The 24,125-nt window shown below is 35.8% G+C and overlaps 2 protein-coding genes across 4 annotated transcripts in view; one reads left to right on the top strand and one right to left on the bottom strand.

The window, feature by feature from the left end:
• abcc3 (ATP-binding cassette, sub-family C (CFTR/MRP), member 3) overlaps positions 1–24,125 on the bottom strand; it is a 217,967-nt gene that overhangs the window by 113,410 nt on the left and 80,432 nt on the right. The window lies entirely within an intron of this gene.
• wu:fj29h11 (uncharacterized) overlaps positions 479–24,125 on the top strand; it is a 48,216-nt gene continuing 24,569 nt past the window's right edge. Inside the window, exons 1-26 of one of the 3 annotated variants that reach the window (XM_052570610.1) lie at positions 479–1,104; positions 1,314–1,577; positions 3,582–3,824; positions 4,112–4,351; positions 4,435–5,001; positions 5,089–5,510; positions 5,602–5,730; positions 5,832–6,029; positions 6,148–6,288; positions 7,430–7,690; positions 8,956–9,139; positions 10,244–10,410; positions 10,495–10,623; positions 11,258–11,433; positions 13,031–13,200; positions 14,338–14,562; positions 15,399–15,505; positions 16,758–16,958; positions 17,104–17,215; positions 18,298–18,487; positions 18,567–18,714; positions 20,004–20,178; positions 21,043–21,220; positions 21,892–22,018; positions 22,235–22,354; positions 23,559–23,700. In XM_052570610.1, the coding sequence (XP_052426570.1) occupies positions 993–1,104; positions 1,314–1,577; positions 3,582–3,824; positions 4,112–4,351; positions 4,435–5,001; positions 5,089–5,510; positions 5,602–5,730; positions 5,832–6,029; positions 6,148–6,288; positions 7,430–7,690; positions 8,956–9,139; positions 10,244–10,410; positions 10,495–10,623; positions 11,258–11,433; positions 13,031–13,200; positions 14,338–14,562; positions 15,399–15,505; positions 16,758–16,958; positions 17,104–17,215; positions 18,298–18,487; positions 18,567–18,714; positions 20,004–20,178; positions 21,043–21,220; positions 21,892–22,018; positions 22,235–22,354; positions 23,559–23,700 (5,128 nt within the window). In that variant the 5' untranslated portion in view covers positions 479–992. Of the gene's footprint in view, positions 1,105–1,313; positions 1,578–2,588; positions 2,738–2,839; positions 2,935–3,581; positions 3,825–4,111; positions 4,352–4,434; positions 5,002–5,088; positions 5,511–5,601; positions 5,731–5,831; positions 6,030–6,147; positions 6,289–7,429; positions 7,691–8,955; positions 9,140–10,243; positions 10,411–10,494; positions 10,624–11,257; positions 11,434–13,030; positions 13,201–14,337; positions 14,563–15,398; positions 15,506–16,757; positions 16,959–17,103; positions 17,216–18,297; positions 18,488–18,566; positions 18,715–20,003; positions 20,179–21,042; positions 21,221–21,891; positions 22,019–22,234; positions 22,355–23,558; positions 23,701–24,125 lie in introns of those variants that run through there. The other 2 variants (XM_052570612.1, XM_052570611.1) reach the window with 2 other exon arrangements.

Raw genomic sequence — 24,125 nt, 5'->3', positions numbered from 1 at the left:
CATAAATTTTTGCTAGTTACATTCTAAATTAATTTCAGTCGAGCAATGCAAGGATAGATATGAAACTTTGAATTAGTTAATAATAATATAAAGTTACATCAAATTTTCTTGAACTGGTTAATTTAATTTTTTTTCTTTTTTTCACTTTCAGTATTGTTCTATAGCCTATATTTAATGCCATTACATCAGACAGTATTGTAACTAGTTAAATTAAAAACAAAAAATTTATTTGTATTATATCGCATTACTTTTTTATAAGGAAAAGCAGATAAATCACAGTAATCAATTAGTAATGCATTGCACCCAACACTGTTTAAATATGATACATGGGAGTGGGACATGTATTTTAAGCTATCATATTTTTTGGCCAGCTCTTAAACGTAAACTGTAACGATTCTCCTCCACAACACTAGAGGGGGGAGGCGCCTTGCTAAAGCGAAACTACAACGGCGCGGAACCAAAGAAGAAGAAGCTCAGAAACAAGCCGCTATTAATCCAATGTCAGGCTCATTTACATGTTTAGCGATCAAGACAAGTAGCTAAAATATAGGACTAGCCACTATTTTGCGTTATTAGATATATTATCATTTAAGATAAAACGGGAGCGATGTTTCTTAAGGTACCTATATTAGCTGCAAAAGTACTTTTTTAAGCATCTTACCCACATTGTGTTGTCTTTTTTATTTTTTATAGAAAGCTGTAACTAATTTCACGCGCTTTCCCCCCGACTGAAATTTTATTATTTAAAATATCGCTTTCCATTGAATCAGTGTCAGAAACCCTGCTATTAAGAGATTGAGATCAACAGTGAACCGTTTGAAGAAGTTTCTGATCCGTTTTATGAATCAAATGATGCGTTCTCATTGGATTCGTTTTTAAATCAGAGATAGTTTTTCTGAGGCAGTTGTAAAGCAACTGAACTTAAATGTTTTTGTTGAAACTCTCAGCGAATTTTATAACTGGAGAGTGTCTTGTTTTTAACGAGAAGAAAGATGATGGCAAATAAACAGGGAACGAGCAGTGGCCCTCGGAGACATCAAGGGCCCCTGGTAAGGTCTAGGTCCCCGGATGAAACACTACCTTCGACATCAGGAACTGACAAAAGTATTGTGCATTTATTTTCTATTTGGTGGCCTTTACAGCTCATTTTATTTTACATACTGTTTTTTTTATAGCACTTGCTCTAGTTCGAGGCAGGAAAACATAAATTTGACATGAGAATATCATTTTTAAATTATAATTTTGTCTGCCAGAATATACATCTCTAATATTTCTATATTTTTGCCATTTACAATTGTATTTTGCTTCATCAGTCCCCTCATTGCAAACACTGAAAGAGGAGGTTGTCAACTTAATACAGAGCTCTCCGGATGGACTGGAAGTGTCAAGGTTAATCTTTATGTACAGGAGGGTCTACGGCAAGAGATTTGGGCCATTGAGCGATTATGGTTTGGAAGGCCTTCAGGAGTTTTTTGAAGAGCTCAGTGACCAAGTGCGTGTGGAACGGATTAACAATAAAAACATAATCAAATCTGTAAACACTGTTCACAGGACTCTACAGCTTCCCATGTTTCAAGGTATGAATTGAAAGCATTGCATTCATTTCATCGATTGTCTTTATGGGGCGGCAACGTATTGCATCAGTGTCTTATCAATGGATGCTCTGCAGTGAATGGGTGCCGTCAGAATGAGAGTCCAAACGGCTGATAAAAACAACACAATAATCCACAGCACTCCAGTCTATCAGTGAACATTTTGTGAAGCAAAAAGCTGTGTTTATAAGAAACAAATTCACTGAGACGTGAAAAGGTCATCTGGTCTGAATCAGGAGAGAAATCTGCTCGGATCAAACACTGTTTACAACCAAAACAGTGCTCAACAAATATTTGGCTGGATTTAATGTGAGAGGACAGCAAGGGATAGACTTTTAACTGGAGGAAGCATTATTATGAAAGCATTAAAACGTAATGATGGATTTGTTTCTTACAAACATGAAGCTTTTTGCTTCACGAGACATTAATAGATGGACTGGATCTGTTTTAATCAGCTGTTTGAACTCTCATTGGATTGCATGTAGTGCTACATTTCTTCAAATCTGATGAAAAAACTAACATTTTCGCCACATTCTAATTTATGGGTTAACTGCTCCTTTAAATGATCTAAACTATGTGTTTGTATAATCATATAACTCAGTATTTTGAGTCAGATTTTGCCATTGGCATCCCCAAAAAAAACCCTGATTGAATGACCACTTACTGCAAGTTGTTGTGAATACAAACAAATATTTTTTAATTTCTCAACAGCTGCAGATTGAGTCAGATTAAGCATACAATGTTCTTACTAAGAATCTGCTGTTAGTTCATATGGGATCAACAGTGTTTTGATTTGATTTTCCTTCTTATCCCTTTAATGGAAAGCCAGTTGAGTTTCAGTTTTCAGGAAATGTAACAGCGCATGTTATCTCTGGCTCCAGCTGGAAGCTGAACTGAGCGCTGGGTCACATGACTTCTCTCTGAACACACAGAGAATTAGATCAGCTGAGAGAGAGAGAGAGAGAGAGAGAGAGAGAATGCATGCCGGAAAACCTGTTTTTATACAGTCTGTGAGGAAAACGAAACCTAAGCCTGTGGCTCATGCCATCGTCGATCATTTCACACAAACACATTACATGCTCACTGTGTTGTCATATGAAGTCCTACAGCATTCAAAGCATTTCTAGCGGTCTTTGTTCAAACAGGTAGGATCATCTTCAGACGGATAATGGTTGTTTTGTTTTCTAGAATTGAGAGAAATGCTGAAGGCATTTGCATGACTTTCAGTTTTGTTTCTCGTGATGCAGTGCACATTTATGACTAAGGGAGAGACTAGTATAAAACACCACACAATCAGTTAGTCAGTCAGTTCGGTCAGACATTCACGGAGTACAAGCACAGGGTAAGACCTATGCTGTTATTAAATAATCATTTTCAAATGTTTGTCAGTCTGTTATTATTATTTCCTTGCAAGGTTTCTCTGTATACTTAAAAAGGTTAATGTTGTAGCATTTGGCTTGATTGGTTAACATTAGTTAACTACTAAAACATAACAAAAGGCACTTTATTAATCCTGATTTCAACATTTACTAATACATTTTTAAAACCAAACATTGTATGTTAATGTTCTTTAGTAGATAGTAAACTAAAAGAAAAGTGTATTTCTGTCAAATGAGATCAACAAAGATTGATAAGTGCTTGTTAGGTCATGTCACTTTGATGCATTATAGTAAAGTGTTACCAGTTTTATTTGGTCGTAAATGATAAACTGTGTTACTTTGAGGTGCATTATTAAGTGCTGAGAAATGATGTAGCCTGTAGGAAAACACATTGTTTTTCCTGATTAATTTGACTCTAATATACAGGTAAGTTTGATGTCAATGGTCATTTATCTTTTGGAGAGAAAGTAAAAATGCATTTGATTCATGCTTTTTTTAATAACATTCCTGACTTGATATTCATAAAATTTTTCGAAGATAAATGCCAAATGATTTTGTATTAAAGTCTAAACAAATTCTACTCTGAATAATGTTTGTACTGTTTTTCCAGATGGAAATATGGATGATGCTCCTAAGAAAGCAATTCATAAGAAGGTTATCAAATTATTGAAAAGGCATCCTCAAGGAATTCCTCTTAATAAATTATCAGAGGTCTTTGCTCAGAAACATAAACAAGCCCTTTTGCCAGCTGAGCTGGGCTTCCCATCAATGGAAAGCTTTGTGGACTCTCTTAGCAGGGATCTGTTGATGGAGGATGGTATGGTCTTTCACAATAGCAACATAGTTCTTACAGGTACTGGTTTTTCATCGTGGCTTCCAGATTTATTATTTCCATTAATGTAACTAAGAAATAACTGTTTTGTAAAGTATTTCTCAAACACAGCACTGTAATAAAAACAGAAGTGTTGGATTCCTGTTTTAAAGGACATTACACAAGGAAATGCCATTTTTGAGAAACTGATTAAACGTAGTTTAAACTGAGTAGGATTTAAAATAGTGAATCACTTGTTATACTGTCAGGTTATACTTTTATTATTGTGACAAAGCCATCTCTCTCTATTTATTAATTTTTTTATACAGGTGAAGACTTTGAAAAGAGATGCAGAGAAGTTGTGGATTTGGTAAAAAGCCACCAGGAAGGCATTCCTCTTTCAAAAATAGCCGTGTTTTTTAATAGCGAATATGGGAGGCCTCTGAGAAAGAAAGAGCTTGGGTTTTCATCAATAGCAGAGTTCATTGACTCTCTCAACCAAGAGCTTTGTGTTGAAAATGGCCAGATTTTCTACAAGGATGCAAAGCCTGAAGCTTCGACCCTTACAGGTAACTATTTGTTGCAATATATTAGACTTCTGTCATTGGCATTCATGTGGTCCTCATACGTTTTTTTTAAATGCTTTTCTCAGCAACGCCTGTGCATGCTGATGGGGTTTTCAAAGACGTGGTGGAGCTGGTTAAGGACCATCCCACAGGCATTCCTCTTAGGAGGTTGTCTCACTTTTTTAATCAAAAGTATCGGCGTAACCTCACTGTGTCAGAGTTTGGTTTCAAAACAGTCGCCTCCTTCGTTGATTCTCTGAGCGACGAGCTATTGGTGGAGAAAGAGATAATCTTCCACAAGAATCACAGAGCAGCACCTGCAGTCCCAACACCTGCAAACCTACCAAAAGTGAACAATGACTCGACACCTGCGAACCCAACAACCCCTGTAGTTAGTTTTGGAGCTAGCATTGCTCAAAGAGGTAGTGAAATGACGCTAGAGGAACTGATGGATAAAGTTAAAGAGGTTATAAAAAAGTATCCATCTGCACGCCATTCCATTACTGAATTGCAGAATGGCTTCTTCCTCGTATTTGGGTCGGCACTTCCATTAGATCTCTACATGACATTGTATGACAATCATACAGCTAAACAGCTTTCTTCCTCTTGTCTTGTTGTAAATGATAAACCAGCAGTAGCAAAGTGCCTTGAAGGTAAGAGAATATAATTTTTATTTTTTAAAGATAATACATTATTCCATGTTCTTAAATCTTAAAACCCTATTCATTTTATTCTTGTAGCAGCACACAAGAAGCTCACTGAGGAAGTAAAGAAAGTTAAGCCCATGCCCGTTGTTGTAAATGAACAAGTGGTCCGGTCCAAGGCAGGATCCCCTTTGCTTCGGTTTCAAAGTTTAACCGCCCCACCGATGGCAACACCAAGTAATCTGTCCTTTGGTGACTTCCCAGTTCTTGGTTCTACGCTGTCCAAAGCTGAGGAGAAGAAGCTGAAGGAGGGAAGGGGGCCTGTCTTCAGTGAGTCCTACTACAGCCAAGTGAGAGACGTCCACGGTGCTAACATGAGGGCAGCAGAAGCCTTGCTGGAAGATGAAGACAATGTTGGGAGACGGAGAAAGGCAGTGAGCTCAAAGGAAGTGAACTCTTTGGTAGAGAACGTCATGAGAGCCCTAGCAGCCGAAGGAGAGCATGTCACCATCGAGAGGGTCTGTGTCTTTCCAAAATAACAAACCAGAACATCTATTTTGTTCATTATTATGTCAAAATATCAAAATTTTATTTTGTGTTATTATAAAGGTGGTCAGCAGAGTTTGTTCACTTCTACAAGTGTCCAGCTTGAAAGATATGAATATCGACGCTCGTCGGCATCTGCCTGCAGTGCAGGACCTTCAGCGCAGCATTAAGGAGATCAATATGTATATTGAGGTACGAGGTCTCGCACCAAATTCTGGTGTAGGTTTATGATCTGATTGACAGGTTTGAAATGCTGTTTTGATAACACAAACTTGTGCTTTTTTCTAAATCAGTCAGTGGAAGCGGTTTCCTCTGTATGCACGCTTTACGAATTGGGACAGGCTTTGGCCAACCTGAAGAACAAGAAGCGCTTTGAAGAACTCCATCTGGGCCCTCTCTGCAAGATCCCTCTTATTCACAGAATGTTCAAAATGGATGCAAATACTAAGGATGATGATGTACATCAGATTGCGACTGTGGATATTCTCAGGGTGAGTCTGGTTGGGAACGGCTGTGTATTTGACAATCCTGAAACGTACCAGAGAGGAGGAGTACATCGTCTTTGACATGACTCAGACTCACTCTGCTGTGGTTTTCTGCTGGTTTTAGAGTCTCCGAATGTTCAGAAGAAAAAGCAAGACCCCTAGAGTTGACCTTGCTGACTTCATGAAGCACCTTGCAGACCAGTACAGCTGTGAGTCACCGTATGAACTTGGCATCAGAATCCAGAGTCTTGGGTTGCCTATTTCGGTAAGATTTGTTGCTACCACCCTTCTTTCAGAAGTGTATGATTCAGTATCGAAGGTTAATTTCTCAAAGCACTGAAAATACACCCTTAAACAGTTTACCAAAACTTTGGAAGATGGAGATGACCTTATTGGTTACCAGTGGTCAAGGATAGCTAACCCTGCTCCCACCATTTTTCAGAGTTTAGCTCAAAATGTAATCAATATAACTCTGCTCCAAACTCTTACCCCTTTTTCACTGACATAGTTCATGTTCCTTTCCCAATCCTGGCTCTCTGCCTGTTCTCAGCTGGGTGAACGGTAGCCTACCGAGAACCATCCTCATGGTTCCACAGACTTAACAAATAGACTGTGACGCTATGTGTTTTTTTACATCTATGTGTTGCAAGTCAGTGTCCAAGTACACAGTCCAAAACATCGTATTGCACATTTTTTTGTTTTGTCAACTTGTCTTCCACATTTGTTGGCTTCTCTTTTTTTGTTGCTTGTAGTGCTATGTAGAAGATAGGAAAGTGATAGGTGGGTGGCGTTGGGAACGGGAGGGGTTCCCAAACTAGGACCCAAACTTGGGACGCCAGCAAACTGCCCACGAGACTTTAGGCGCCAGTTTTGCTGGGTTGTCCGATTGAAACCAGCATTAGATGTTACTTTCTATATAACTTTTTTTCCTTTTGTGAGCTCCATAAACAGTGCATGTTTCCTCCAACTGACATTTCGCATGTTTTTTTACAATGTTCTCCCTCGAGATGTTAGCACAACACTTAGGAAATCACAAATTATTTCCAAATGTGCTGCTTTTTTCTGCCCCCTTCTGCCTACATCAATATTTCTGGGGTTCCAGACCATCAAGTTTTTAGGGCTGAAGTTGACCAATATTTCCGGCCCAAAACTCTCTTTCCTGTAGTGGAAATGGACACTGGCCAGGAACCCAAACCAGAACCATGTATGTGGAAAAGAGGAACCGAACCATGATGAGCAAAGTGATAAAAAACATTACAAATTTAAGTGCAGTTTAATTAAATGCCATGGAATGAGCAAACCAATCAATTTTGAGGACCAGATTTCCATGCATGCTAAATCCAGCAACCATATTGAACATACTTTACCGCATTATTCACTTGTTTGTCCACAAATTGTGTTCTTAGACGTTGAATAAAGCATCTGCTGCTGAGTTTTGCCACATGGACACAGCCAGAGAAGCCATTCAAAAAGAGATACAGGAGGAGGTGGATGCCAAAATGTTTAAGATCAAGAAGAGCATCATGGATCCAGCCCAAGGACCTGTGACCTTCTCCCAGATTGGAAACTCTGAGCTGAGGAAAAAATATGTAAATATGACCGCCGCGGATGCAGTCATGGAAGTCTTCATCAATTCTGAAAGTGTCTTCAACAAGAGCATGACAAAGGTAAACAAAATCACCCATTTTAAGATTTGGCCGACTGGTTATTATTGATGTTTTATGTGTCCTAATCGCAATGGAAATGGAGACATGACTGCTTTTTCGAAACCCAGTGTTGTAGTACTTTAAATTAGACTTGAGTCTGAGTTTCAGTCAAATCAGGATAAGTCTTAAGGTCTAACCGATTAATAGAGTGTAAATATGCTCTCCCTTGGGGTAATTAAAGACCGGTTTTGCATCAGAGTCATGTGAAACTCACGATGCCAGAGTCTAAATCAAGAGGACTTGATGAAAAGACAAAGAACATGAAAGCATGTTTTGGATTTGAACTCAAGACGGACTGGAGATTGAGTCCTACAACACTGATTACTAATCTTGGCTGCGTTTCTCAAAATCCTTGATTGTTTAAATTGATAGTAGATGGCATTGGTAGCAGTGGGTCTACAATTTAACTTGGGGTTATGATGCTTTTGGGAAACGCAGCCCTGAGTAGTCAACATGCATGTGCAAAGGTAAAAAAATATGGCAACCACCCTAAGAAATAGATTTGCGGTGGCAAACCAGAAGCAGTTTTGGTGCATTTTGTTTGGAAGAGCTTTTAAGTCCTGAGTGTGCTGACGCTACAGTAAGTAACGTTCCCTTGCTGGACATGAGCCTTTCTCTTTCTAAAACGAGGTTGGGTGCCCATTTATAATTATCACTAATGAGATTCTTAAAGGGATAGTTAAAGGGATAGTTCACCCCAAAAGTTAAGTTCTTTCATCATTTAGGCTGTGTCTCCAGCAAAGTGTGATTTGTGTGTTTCTATCCAATTATAGTAGAAGAAAAATGGGACAAATATCACACCAAGGAACTCCAATGGAGGAGAAGTTAATATTGCTTGTTTCCAATTATTAATGTCTGTACCAGATGAAATCCCGGACTACCACCAATATTGATATGAAAAAGAAACAAAGAGAGTAGTCTTTATTAATGAGATGTTATGCTCATCATCCTCTAATCCCACTCAGAAATATTATATCTCTCAATATTATTCCTTATGCACTCACTGTTTTCACTGACCTTTCCTTTATTCACTTTGAGGGATTAGCTTGTGATGGGGTCATTTCTGGTGGTGCACGTCTATGAATATAATCATGCCACTTCTGCTCTGGTTTGATGAACTGAATCCGATTGAGAATATTGAATGCATGTTCGTAATGTATTAGTTTTGAACGGTTCTTTCGTAACTGTTCTGGAAGCAACTGATTGTGCTTTTTTCATGTACTCAGACTATTCAGACGTTCCTGTTATGTATAAACCGAGACAGACTTGCTAGAGCCTTATTCCAGCTTGCTATATGCTGTGGCTCCTTGGACACCCCTCAGGACCTGGTAGCTAAAGAAAAACCACAGAAAAAAACAGAGGCAAAGAAATCTACAGAAGAGAGAGCCACAGAGATGCTCCCTACTGAAGGTAGCTGTCTGAATCTCCCCTTTTAGTTTTAGCACCATCCAAAATATGACGCCAAAAGGACAGTATGATGACATGCATAAATGTCTGGAAAGCCTATTAAAATATCTAAATTAATACAATATATAATAATGTATTATGTATTTGAATGTCCATTATATATCCATTATACATGGAATTATTTTTGTTCTAAAAAAAAATATATATATATACACATATATAATGTTATTTTTATTTTATATTTAACATAGCTTTTAGTTAAAATAATTACTTTCTCTGGACATTTTGTTCTAAAAAAATAAAATTATTAAAAATATTTTAGAACAAAGGGTCCATAGAAATTCATTTAAACTATAAGCAATGTTAGATATTAAATAAAATAAAAAATTGAACATAATTACATAATTACTTAAGAACAAAAACTCCATATAGAGATATTAAATTTGAAAATAAATTCAAACCTCAAATTACTGTTATATATATATATTTTTTTTTTACAAAAATAAAAAGTTAATAGAGAGATCATTTTAACCAGTAAAAGTGTTATAAATAAATAAAGGTAAAATTATTAAAATTAGTGGGGGGTTTTTATGAACGAAACGTCAATATAGAGTTATTGTTTTAACTAGGGCTATCGATGTAACGTTAACTTTTTAAATGTTAATTTATTTAAAAATGGAATGATATTTTAACATTTTGTAATTTTTTACAAAATGTAAAATTGTAAAATTGAATGCATTTAATCTGTCACATGAATATAATTTCTTGTACTAATACTGAATAGAATACATGAATAGAAATTAGTATAATATTATTTATCTTTATAAATTATCTTTATTATCATATATATATGATTTTATTACAGTTAATGTGATGAAAATCTAATTTTAGTCAATTGATAGTCAATTTGTCACCCTGTTTAAATGCTATTGTGATGTGTTGCATTCGGTTGCATTGTTCTTGGTGTAAATCTGTCTGTTTTCCTATAGCTATATAGTTGTCCTTTATCTAAAGTATCCATGTTTGTCACTTAAATGCATGTGCATTATTGCCTGTCGTGTAAAATGTAATCTCTGAGCTGTTCTCATGTGGTGATTTCGTGCGTAGCTGACGTGAAGAGCTACTTTCAAGAGTGTGTCACTAGTTTCAAGAGCACACCTACTCTGGCCCACCTTCGCACTCTGGAAAAGAGGATCGCAGAGAAGTTCAAGTTTAAAGACTTCAGTCAGCTGCAGCAAGGGACCTTCCTTGATTTCATTTTCCACAACAAAAAGGTGCGTGTTTCTCCTCGTGTGAGGTTTCTCATGGCGTGTCGGTCATAGCGTAACTAACCGGTCTTGGTCTGGGTCTCTGCGCAGGTCCTGCAGGAGGCAGCAGGGGGCGCCGTCTCGATCGACAGCCAGGATCCTGGAACGGACGGCTTCAGACCGTGCAGACAGGATGTGTTTGAGTTCATCAAGCAGTGCGGGGAGGGAGATGACAGCAGAGTGAGTTTTGTACGGTGCACGGTTCGGTAGATCACGACTCTGATTAGTATGTTTCAAAGACAGCCTCCTACTTACAGAAACATCCCACACAGATGAACAAACAAGCATCTCTAACCCTATAAAGCCTCTCTCTAAGTGATCAAAACTGTTACACACGATCTACTACAAGCCTTCTGTCATCTGATTAATAGTTTAGACTATTTTAATCAAGTAAAAGCTCTTTTAGTGTAAGTGTGCAAGCGTCTAACTTCAGCTGCTGCTTCTCGACTCAAATCTTTCCTGTTTTTGATCAAGTAAAGGTCAGAATAAGGTCAGTAATATCTCCAGATGAACTCTTACTGGTCTTTTTAAGTATGTGCTCACAAGCATCTGAGTTTCATCAGACGAACACAAGCATCTTCACCAAATTGCATGTTTTGTTCATTTTAAATAAAATTGAGTCTTGTTCTCTGTAAATCTGATTATATGAGCCAAACAAATCATTAAACACATTTACTCATTTCAGATTTTGTGTTTAAAGGTTCAATAATGGGTTATGATTTGACATGCCAGGCTTTACAGGGTTAATTCTAGCAGACGTACAGTTACCGTACACGTGGGAATGAAACGCGTCTGTGTTTTTGTTCTGGGTCAGCTGCCGTTCATCGAAGCCGCTCTGAGGAATCATTACCGGATCAGAGATAGTCGAGAGCTCGGTCACGGGCCGCTCAGTTTTCTGGTCAAGTGCACTCAGAAGCAGAAGGAGCTAAGCGGAGACGCTGTCGCTAGTGTGGTGCGCTACGAGTGTCCTCTGCTGCCCATGGGTTCAGGGTAAGACGGTTCAGATCTCTACTTTAACTCGTACTCGTCTGTCTCTCTGCACAACTCTGTGAGCTGTTGATAGACGGCTGTAAAACTAGTTCAGAGCAAAGCCTGATTCCCAGGGTTTAGTTGGTGAGTTTCTCCCACTCCCAACCAAACTACTTCATGATTTTTGACAAACACCAATGTCATGTGGTAATTTAATTGCTGCCCAAATTCACACTTCTGACTTATCTGAAATAAATTCTGTTTAAATCCTTTTTGGCTTCTGCCAGACACTCTTTGCAATTTACTGTAATTTACATGCATGCTTTTTTCTTTTTTCTTTATACTTTTTTTTTTTTTGGTTCGCTGTTTTTCCTTCTGGACAAAATGTTAACTATAAAAAATAATAATAAAAAAAAAAAAAAAAAAAAAAATATATATATATATATATATATATATATATATATATATATATATATATATATATATATATTATAATATTATTATTATTATTATTATTATTTATTTTTTTTTTATTTTTTTTTTATGGGACGCCTACATTTATTTCACTATATTACAATAAAATCTAATCTAATCTTGACAAACTATATATCGTTGGAAAGGTCTAAGACTCCCAGACATATATTTTACCAATACTTTTTGTTAAAAATTATGTATGAAAAGTAATCAATTAATGTATGACAAGAGTGCACCCTCAAAATCTAAATTATAACTGGAGGTTTGACCTTTGTTTTAAAAAATGAATTTTTTGTTGCCTTTTTCTCTATCACATTTTAGAAATCATCAGAAATTATATATCGACTGAAAACGTAAAATCTCAAAATTCATCCTTTGAAACCCATTTTAAAATCAGGCATTGCATTACCATGAAAATGGTACATCAATATCATGTTACAAAATATTTTCGTTCATGAATTATACAAATTTAAGTTTGGATTGTGCACTACAAAGTCAGTGTTCAAAAATGTGAGTGACAGTTAAAGGGTTAAGAACAAATGGTCCATGGGCTATCAATAATAACATGGTAATTAAATGTTTTATTTAAAAGAAAAGGCTGTGCGTTTAAAAATGAATGCATTTAATCTGCCTCCTGAATATAAACCTTTTGCACTAATGTAGTATATATTATTTCTAAGCCTTTTTTGTTGAGGTTTTTGATATGTGATTTAATTGCAGTCAGTGTGATGAATTAATCTGTATATTATGAGAAATATTACAAGAAACGTCTTTCAGAAACATGTGTTTATAAGTGTCTTACCAAGCCCAACCGTACAGTACTGTATATGTGATCCTGGAATAATTCTGATTCATACAATGCATTTTTGGCTGTTGCTACAAATATACTCCAGTGACTTAAGACTGCTTTTGTGTTCTAGGGTCACATATCTGTATAAAGAATATAGTGTGTGTATATATATATATATATATATGTTATAATTAAAATCTAATAATTAAATTACATTTATTTTTTGTTTCACACAAAAATTCAGTCTGGTGTCCATACCGTTGTTTGGTAGAGTAGCTGGAGAACTGAACGCGCACACACGCATGTTTGGCTGGAGACTCATGAGTGTGTGTGTGTGTGTGTGTGTGATCTCAGGGAGTGTGTGGTGGACTCCGTGGGTATTCTGGGCGAGGTGAGCCGTGATCAGGCGCGGGCGAGTTTGCTGTCGGCTCCTCTTCTGCAGGACCTGGAGGAATGGAGTCAGTGGCATCTGGTGTTTCAGCCCAACCACGGCCCTCTCAAAGACTTCATCGACAAGTACTGTGGTGCGTCTCCTCGCCAGAAGCATGCTTAAACTGTGATCTAGTGCTGTGCAATGCTCCTATTAAGTATTAGCGTCCTAGTCTTATATTTCCATGTGATATAGTTGAGCATTTAGTTTAGTGATTCATTTATAAAGACTTGCTTCATTCCTGAAAGAATCAGCCAATGATGCAATGACTCACTCATTAAATACAGTCTTTAGCTCCTGTTTAAAATATTGTTTCCTATTAAAATATTTTTTTGAATGTATTTCAATATTCAAAATATAATTGAATAGCTTAAAAAAAAAATTGGTAACACTTTAGTATAGGGTCCAATTCACACTAATAACTAGTTGCTTATTAGCATGTCTATTATTAACATATTGGCTGTTTATTAGCGCTTATAAAGTACATATAATGCATGACATTAATAATCCTACCCAATACCCTAAACTTAACAACTACCTTATAAACTATTAATAAGCAGCAAATAAGGAGTTAATTGAGGCGAAAGTCATAGTTAATAGTGAGAATTGGACCCTAAAATAAAGTTTGACCAAATTTTTTAAGGTTGTTTTTTTTTTTTACACAAATTAACAAAAAAAAATCTGTGAAATAAATTATGAAAAATTATTTATGCAAAAAAAAGTAAAATTTTCAGTGAGGAAATATTTCTTATTTTGTTTACCTTGATGTTCTAAATAACTAAAACTGACATGCAAGTAAAAAATTATGAAAGCTATATAGAAAAAAAATGTAAAGTGACAACTTGACAAAATTTTAATTGAAACAAAATATAAAAATCAAAACTAATTCAGGATAATAATAAAATCTCATTGATACTAAAATAACACTGATTCGAATTGAATTTGATTAGATATAAGATTTTGACACAAAATATGATTAAAATTAGACAAAATTGTCTTTATAAACGGAAAAATGTTCTTGGGAAAAATAATCTAATTATTTTAAGGTGTGAAATATCAGCATGTAAAAAACAAAAAAAAATTAGTTATGCAATTTCTATCTCTGCTGTGAATTAACCATCTCACAGAGTATGACAAGCTTGTCTACAACAGGCCTAAAAACACATGCAGTTAATCATCACTAAAGTGGCAGATAATATCAGAGACTGAATCCTGATCCTCGTGTGTCCAGGTAAGACGGAGCTGCTGGCTCTCGAGGTTTCTCCGGGCGTCCTGCTGCGGGTCACCGCTGACACCGGGGACAAACACTTCTCTGAGGCCACACAGGCTCTGGACCCCGTGGGCACCGCCGGACACTTGGTCTCCATCGTGGTGGCTTACGGGATCCCAAACACGCCCACGGCGCTCCTGGCCAATCACATGGAGAGCGCGCTGAATGTAGCGGTCGCACAGGAAGGTGGGAGGGTTTCTTCTCGCACCACAAGTGTCTGCACACTTCGTCACGCTTTACTAACCGTCCGTCACACTGTGTCCTGAAACCGTTTGTTTATCTGACTCCGCTCCATCCATAAACACAGATGATACTGCTCCTACCGGGCTCCTACATGGCTCCTTAAAATCTTTAATTCAGAGCGTTTGTGGGTCTTAATATGTCTAGATTCACCCTCCCAACACATTAATGCCGATAGAGCTCTTAAATCAAAGCAAGAAGTCTTAAATTCATAGTTATAGTTAAAAAGTGAAATGTTGCATACACTGCAAAAAAAAGTCTCTGTAAGCATTTTTTTCTGCTTTCCAGTACAAATCTCTAAACGTCAAGATACATTTCCTTTGAGATGCAAAATGAACATATGAAGTCTGATATGAATGGATTAACCTGAAAGCTGAATAAATGAGCTTTCCATTGATGTATGGTTTATTAGGACGACAATATTTAGTCGAGACACAACTATTGGAAAATCTGAGGAATTTGAGAACGCAAAAAATCTAAATATTGAGAAAATCACCTTTAAATTTGTCCAAATGAAGTTCTTAGCAATGCATATTACTGATCAAAACTGAAATTTTAATATATTTACGATAGGACATTTACAAAATATCTTCATGGAACGTGATCTTTACTTAATAACCTTATGATTTTGAGCATAAAAGTAAAATGTATCATTTTGACCCAATGTACTTTTGGCTACTACTGCAAATATACCCCTGTTTCATCTCTACAGGACTTAAAGGTCTTAAAGTCTTAATTTAGTCAATGAATGTAATCTGATGTTTGTGTGCTGTTTGAAACAGAGATAAGGCCCGGTGAGGATGGATACTCGTACGGCCGTGTGGCTCGGTTTGTGCTTGAATGCATTGCTCTGATGCCTACGAGAATCTGCAAGGAGCTCCTGCAGCAGGTACTGACCTGTGTCTCATTGCTTCATCAGACTAACAGCTCGAGATCACATCATTGTGTCGAACACCTCTGCTGCTGCTGCTTGACTCATATCATCACACGAGAGAGAGCTCACATCTCTCTTTCCCCGCTTGAGATCTGCTTTATGATTAGCGATAGACTCGATTATTGCACAGGCCAGTTAATCAGCTGAAATGTTTGATTGGATGAGTCTGGTTTGAAGCTGCTTTATTCACACACCTGAGTGGATCAGATGTATAGCTCGGCTATCTATGACCTGAAGTGGGAAAACACATAAAAAAAAAAAAAAATGATATACTTGTAATTTTCTGATTTACAATTATAATTACTTTAAACCGTATACCTAATTCACACACAAAAATAACAAACAGAAATGTATAATATAGGTAAAAAAATAAAATAAAATAATAATATATATATATATATATATATATATATATATATATATATATATATATATATATATATATATATATATATATATATATATATATATATATATATAGAATTTAATAAAAAAAACATTTAAAAATAAAATAAATAGCCATATGTTATATAAATATAAATAATTATATAATTTTATATATATTATATATGTGAATATAATAAATATATATAATAAATAAATAATTGTGTGTGCGTTCATAAATAATTAAGAATATATAAATATAGAGTTTTATACAGGGATAGTTATTGAAAATGTCATTATTTACTCATGCTTGTTGGAAGAATTGTTTATTCTGATTTTATTAAGATTATAGTCAGGGATTTAATTTGTTGTTAAACTTTAAATAATATTTGTAAATAAATAAAAAACATTTTTAAATCTTCTGTTCCTCTGTTAAAAGTCTGTTTCAGCAAAGGTTATTTTTTATTTATTTTTTTTTTTTATAAAGATGAATGAAAAAGGCAAGTAAATCATGCAGTTACAATTGAATTTAATGATTACATATACATGCATACATACATATATTATATGTATTTACAATAAAAAAAAAAAAAAACATATGTACTGTATATATTAACACGGTTTAATTTTTTTATAGAAAAAAAAATAGTATATATTGTTAATTATTTATTTATAAGCTAAATGTTCTTGTCATTAAACTATGTATTTTCAGTATGCCCATATTGGCAGAGCACTGATGATGATCTGATCCTCTAGTCTGAGCTTCAGCGCAGCAGCATTAGGATGTGTGTCTTATGCTTTGGACGTTTCTGACTCTGTGCAGGTGTTTTTGGAGCCGCTGTCTAAAGTGCTCGGTCAGACCAGATCCAAAACACTGCTGCTGGACGCTGCACGATCACACACACGCTTCCTGAACAAACTGCATCAGATGGGACTCCTGCTGGGAATCACCGAGTGGAGGAGCCACTTCAACCACAAACTGCTTCTGCAAGCTCCTGCTCAACTGCCTTCAGAGATCAAGAAGGTTTGGCTTCCCTTCTAGTGTGTTCCAGCAGAACAGGGCTTCCAACTCTCATAATTGTGTCCCTACATCATGCAGACCACAATGCAACACAACTATATATGTTCTTAGTTCTAGTTTCTTAATGAAAGGCTTGTAATCTGTGCAGTTTGTGGTGGAGGACTCTATGAGTGACATGTCTTCAGTGAATGAGATGGATAATGAGGAGGAAACGGAGCTCAGCACTTCCTCCAGCAGCCCCAGAAGAGTCCATCAGCAGGGTGCGCCTCACTTCTTACTGTTTTTGTCTGTTCTTGTGCATGATGGTTTCATTACACTTTCACATGCAGTTGATTATAATGTTTGCAATATTTCAGAAATGGTGTGATTGAAGTCTGTTCAAAAGCTGTTCAAAGTCAAAAGTTAAATTAAGGCTGAATGTCTGTTGTTTAATTCTTAGGTTCGATAAGAGAACAGAAAGTGGTTATGATTTTGGTGCAAAAAAAAACAAAAAACCTAAAATGTACATTTAAATAACAATAAAAAAATGTTAATGTGTAGAAAAATGTCTGAAAACTAAAAGGAAAAATAAAATGAGTGACTTAAAAATTTATGGAAAAATATGTTATAAAAACAAAGAAAAATAATAAATGTGAAGAAGAATATGGGTTAAAAATAAAATTAAAAAGCTAAAGTTATATAAAAGGAGTGTAGAAAAGTATGGCTTGAAATAAAACAGTAAAAATAGAGGTAAAATGTTTAGAAAAATATGGCTTAAAAATTTAATAAAATCAATAAAAATGTAATGATTTTTTTTAACAAATTGTCATGAAAAATAAGAACAATGAAAATGGTGATAAAACATAGAAACGTGCTAAAATGTGCAAAAAAATTATGGCTTACGAGTTGAATAAAAGCAATACAAAATAAAATGATTTAAATGAAAGTTGTCATAAAAAAAGAATGGAAAAATGTGGAATAATGACATGGAAGAACAGTTAACAAATAATACTAAAATGTGGATTAAGAATGAAATAAAAGCAATAAGAAATTAAACGATAAAAAGTAAAATTGTTTTATAAAAAGCAATAAAAATGGTGATGAAAGTGTGGAATAATGACATGAAAAAACAGTAAACAAATAATGCTAAAATGTGCAAAAGAATATGACTTAAAATGAAATAAAAGCAATTGAAAAAATTATAATGTTACAAAATTTCCATGCAATAAAACAATAAAAATTGTGATAAAACGTAGAAAAATATGGATGACATTTAAATGAACATTAAACAAATATAGCTAAGATGTGCAAAAAATATGGCTTCTGAAATAAAATGATAAAAAGGCGTTGTTTTTTCTTTAAGACGACGATGATGTCGATGATGATGACGATGATGAAGAGGAGCAGATGTATGAGCTGGTGTCTGAACGCACTGAAGAGACGGACAGCAGTGAGGATGAGGACAGAGAAAACTCAACGACTGCTGATCAGCCAGATGAAGAAGAGAACGCAGCCGAGATGGATCAGCACAAAGTTATCATCGAGGACATCAGGTTCGTTCAGGTTCATTTAGTTTTCACAGTTTCTTGAGAGTTTAGCTCTGTGCTAATGCTGTCGCTGCTGCTGCTGCAGGAAGACGGAGTTCGGCATCGGCGTGGAGCTGAACGAGGAAGGACAGAACCTGATGAGGAAGCAGCAGGCGAGACTGGGCCGCAGTCTGGAGCGCCTCTCCACTGAACTCTACAGCAAAGACACACACTTCGTGCTGGAGCTCATTCAGGTCAGCAGCAACCTTTGTAAAAGATCTTAGTGCATCATTCAAATCAAGCAGGTGCCATGTTTAGGTAAGAAACAGCTCACAGTGTTATTTCTGTCTAATGGTGCGTTCACACCAAACGTGCGTAGTTGGATGCTTGAACATTTCGAGTTTACTAAATTCGCTTTTTTCAAGCGTGAAGCTCGCCTCGCAACAGACGTGAATTGGCGTCATGGGAGGAGCTTCTCCCAGCTGAGTTCATGCAGCATTGTGATTTCAACCACCATTTATTTGGAGAATTTTCTAAATATTACTGTTGTCATGGAATGTAGTTTTAAAAGGATTTCAGACGAGAGTCAGCAGTGAATTTCGCAAGGGGCAACCAACAAAAAAGTCAGTTGCGGTGTGAACGGGGCTTTAAGTCAATGCAAAGATGCGAATAGACATCCTCCGGCGCGATCCGCACGATTGAAGCGGTGGGAATTACCTGGCACGAATTAAACGATTCTCACGTTTATTTTCGCCAAAGTTTAGATTTTTCAACTCGTGCGAATCACGTGTCAAAACGGCAGAAACGTTCAATTCGTGCCGTGTCATTCGCACCTCTTCAATCGCGCTGATCGCGCCGCAGGATGTCTATTCGCATCTTTGCATCGACTTAAAGCCCCGTTCACACCGCAACCGACTTTTTCCGTTGGTTGTCGCTTGCGAAATTCACTTCTGATTGGTATAAAGTTGAAGAATTCTCAACTTTTGTCGCTTGACATTCCCGCATTCTGTCGTCGGTGGTCACTGTCACTCGTGTTGCCAAAAGTCGCTAGCTCTCCGTTGAAAATGCATGGGATTATGGCGATGAAGCTTCATTCGTGTCTGGTGTGAACGCACCATAAATCATTCTAATTACTGGGATGAACGTTTATAGTTCGGATATAAACTTTGATGTCTATGGTAGTGATCAAAATAGAGCAAATCAGCTTTTGAACAAGTGCTTTAAGTGAAGTTTGTGTCGATTGCAGGGTTTCTCTTCTAGGTGTCAACAAGTGAATGTTAAAAATATATATATTTGGTGCGGAATCATTCATTCGAGTAATTCCTTCAAAAACGCTGATTCATCCTGTTATGAAACAAAGAGTCATTGAATCATTCATTCAAACCACTTTTTCATAATTTTAAAATGTGTGTGTATTGTACATGTGTGTGAACCTGGAGCACAAAACAAGTGTCAATTTTTCTAAATTGAGATGTATATATACATCATCTGAAATCTGAGAATGGTGCAGTTCTTCCCGAAGCTGATGTTTGTGTTTGTGCAGAACGCTGATGATAACTGCTACCCTGACGGCCGAGAACAGCCAGCGCTCGCCTTCGTGGTGGAGAAGGACTGCATCACCATCCTGAACAACGAGTGTGGCTTTGAGGAGAACAACGTCCGTGCCATCTGTGACGTGGGCCGCAGCACCAAAGGAAAACACAAATATGGCTACATCGGTACTTTAATTATGTTTCTTTATCCATGTTTGGTTGTGCTTTTGTCCTGCGCAAAATATCGAAATAAAATAACAAATGTACAGATTATGATCTGCATATCACGATTTTAATATTTCAAGGTACAAAATAATAAAAGTAGCAGAATAGACTGGCACTGTTACCTCAGATGAGTGCTTTTCAGTGTTATTTTAGTATTACATTATAGTTTTTAATTTTAAAGTATTAGTCATTTTGTTGCATGTTTTTCTCTTTTGTTTTCCATTTTTTATTTATTTATTTTTTTTGTGTTGCTTGAGTACATTTAGTTAAAATAAACGCAAATGAGAAATTCTGCCTTGTCAGCTAGCTTATTAATTTTTTTAATTTTTTTTTTGTTTCGGTAAATGTTTTTCTTTTAAGTAACAGATTTTTTTAATGTGTGGTTTTAGTTATTACTATAATAACCCTCGTGCTTGTGCACCTATGATTGTATTTATTGGCTAAAGATCATGAAACATGTTTAAATATCAATTAAATTGCACACTTTAATATCATGCAACCCTAATTTGAAAACACTGTCCTAATAGCAGTGTGTTATTATTGTTACCTAAAATGTAAAAATAAAAATCTATAAGTGAAATAAAAATGTATAAAAACGATATATATACATTTAAAAATATATGTAATTAAATTATTAAATTATCAAAAACACTACTATAACTCAAATTAAAATGGAAAATATATATATATTTTTTTTATGTGTACTTTATTAGCACGCTAACGATCTTTCATAATGATTGATGCATGTATTAATTGAAATGACCCGAGCTGACCAGAGGAGACGGATCTAAAGGAACAGTGTCTGTGGTGTTTTGTTATTTACAGGTCAAAAGGGCATTGGCTTCAAATCAGTCTTTAAAGTCACCGACTGTCCGGAGATCCACTCCAATGGTTTCCACATCCGATTTGACAAGAACAGCGGCCCCATGGGATACATCCTGCCTCACTGGGTGGATCAGGAGCGTCCCGTGAGCGCTGACGCCAGAGAGATCGCAGAACAGAGGTTAAACAAACCCACAAGATTCACAAGCCCGGTTCCACAGACAGGGCTTAGCCTAAACCAGGATTAGGTCATAGCTCAATTAAATTATTTTTATAAACATTTCTTAGAAAAAAGCATTACTGGTGTGCACCTCAAGACAAAACAAAGCACTGCCATGTTTCAAGATCAGTCAATGCGAGTTTCTTTCAGTTGAAACGGCTCAGATTTACATTTTAATCATAAAGCCTGGACTTTAGATTTCTCACTCTGCCAGAAAATGTGCTTAAACACTTTTGGTGTCCATATTACATCATCTTTTTTTAGAAAAAACATTAAATTATGCGTAATCACTTGCATCAAAGAGTAAGCACATGTAATTAATTAATACTGAAAAAAGAAAAAAACTAAAATATATTCAAAATTAGAAAGTTTATATATATTTTTAATTCATTAAATATATTTTTTAATGTATTTAATATGCATAACATTTTGTAAAAAAATTTAAAATATTTACTTGCATTATTTTATTTAGGAAGACTTCGTGGTTAGAGATCAGAATATTGTTGAGTCTTGAATTGCTTGAAGCTACTCGTGTAAAAATAGAGTTCAGACGTCACACAGTTGCCTTTTTTTTTTTTTTTTTTTTGCATTATTGTTATGAAACGGCTCTTTGGTGTCTATTTTTCTTCTAGATGGGCTACAAAGATCCACCTGCCCCTGCGCTCCGAGAGCTACCAGACTAAAAACCTCTTCCATGACGTTCATCCCTCTCTCCTGCTCTTCCTCCATCGCCTTCGCTCCATCTCCATCTTCAATGAGGTGAAGACCTGCTTCTTGCATCACCACCCAAAAACAGCTCCTTCTGTAACCCTAGAAAGCCTGCTGTGTTATATTTGGAGCCGTTAAAGCAGTCACACACAATCTACTCCATGCTTTCTGTCGTCTCATTGGTATTTTTGAGACCCTATGAGCCAGAAATGCCTGATGCATCAGATATGATGTTCTTTGACTGTCATGTGTTTGTTTAATCCTCAGGCTGAGAAGCGTTTGGTGTCGATGACGCGGCGTGATCTGAGCCATAACATCCTGGAAGTGGCACACACCGGTGGAGAAGAGCGATGGCTAGTGGTCAAGAGAATGCTTTATCCTAAAAAGGCAGGTGTTGCACACAATTATCAGCTCGTGTATGGGGAAATGCACTAAATCGAAGTGAAAGAAGCCAGACTTGCTTCTGTATTGTTTTCCTTGCGTCCTGTCCCAGTTTTGCCATCTTTTAATTGGCCTCTGTTTGGTTCTCATGACATGTTTGGGGACGTTATGCAAGCGTTCAGTGCTTTATACCTCTGAGGAACTAAGTGTTGGTGCAAGGGAGATGATTAGTAAAGTGTGGTGAATGTGTTTCTTGCAGAGATTCACTGCACTTTCTCTCCGTCTCCTTTGTGAAATGTATTTTACCTCTAGTTTTAGTGCTTTGTAACTCACAGAAATGCATTTTAAAGGCTAGTAGACTTTAATACAACTAACAGCAGCTGTTGAGATATTTTACAATGTTGTTCAAAATTAGAGTAAAGACAAAGGATTTCAAAAGGTTTCAATGAAATGCTGCTCTTTTGAACTTTCTATTAGTCTGTGAATCCTGAAAAATTAAATGTATCACGGTTTTCACAGAAATATTCAGCAGTGCATCTGTTTTAACATTAATAATAATCAGAAGTGCTTCTTGAACATCAAATGTGCATATATCTTTGTCATCCTATAATTATCACTTAATAACCTTAATATCAACCTTGCTAAATGTAAATTAGGAAATCTCTAAATATCGATCTAAATTTAGCATTGCTCTTGAAGCACTTGATTCATTGTAATATATAAATATATATATATATATATATATATATATATATATATATATATATATATATATATATATATATATATATATATACAGGAGCATCTAAAAAAAATTAAATATTAATATTAATTTAATGTAATTTAATTAAAAAAGCAGAGTTTCTTATAGATTCATATATTCTAGATTCATTGCACACAAACTGAAATATATCGAGGTTTTTTATTTTTTATTCTGATGGCTAAGACTAACAGCTAAGGAAAATTTTGTATCTAAATTTCATGCAAACATCATTATTAAAAAAAAAATATTGAAATATTTCATTTTTTGTGCAATAAATGTAGAATATATATTTCCTTTTTTTTATTAAATTACAAAAAATAAATAACTTTTCCATGATATTAACATTTTCAATCATGTTGTTTCTGGATCCCACCTTGACTCATGATTGTGTGTCTGTGTGTGTGTGTGTCTGTGTGTGTGTGTGTGTGTGTGTGTGTGTGTGTGTAGATTAAAGATGAGGTGGAGTCGACAGAATTGGCTCTGGCGTTCCAGCTCAGTGACTCGTCTTCCTGTGACGTGAAGCCTCAGAAGCAGCCCGTCTTTGCCTTTCTTCCACTTCGCAGCTTCGGCTTCCGTTTCATCATCCAAGGTTTGACACGTGCTTCTGTGCATCACGCTTATATTAAACCTGATGTGATCACGATTATCGCATCTCACATCAGTCACACATTAGATAATTACTAAGTGTGGTTCAACTCGAAGTTATAAAAGAAGTAAAACTAAACAAATGTTTTTGTCATTTTAATGAGTTATCTTTTTTAATTTTTATATGAGTTTTTATTAGGTTTAATGTTGATATCAAGCTGAAATCAAATACATTCATGTATTTATTTTATTTCATTTAATGTTGAATTAGTTATAAGTACTAAACATTTATGGTTTTGGCTTTAATTCTAGTTTTAAATTAAATTAAATTCATGCATTTAGCAGATGCTTTTATCCAAAGCGACTTACAGCGACTTACAGTGCTTTCATGCTAACATATACAAAAAAAAAAAGACAAAAAAACTAAAC

This window comes from Carassius gibelio, chromosome B12, assembly GCF_023724105.1.
Source record: "Carassius gibelio isolate Cgi1373 ecotype wild population from Czech Republic chromosome B12, carGib1.2-hapl.c, whole genome shotgun sequence".
Classification (NCBI taxonomy): Eukaryota; Metazoa; Chordata; class Actinopteri; order Cypriniformes; family Cyprinidae; genus Carassius; species Carassius gibelio.
The sequence above is the reverse complement of the archived record's forward strand: the minus strand, read 5'-3'. Positions and strand labels throughout refer to the sequence as shown.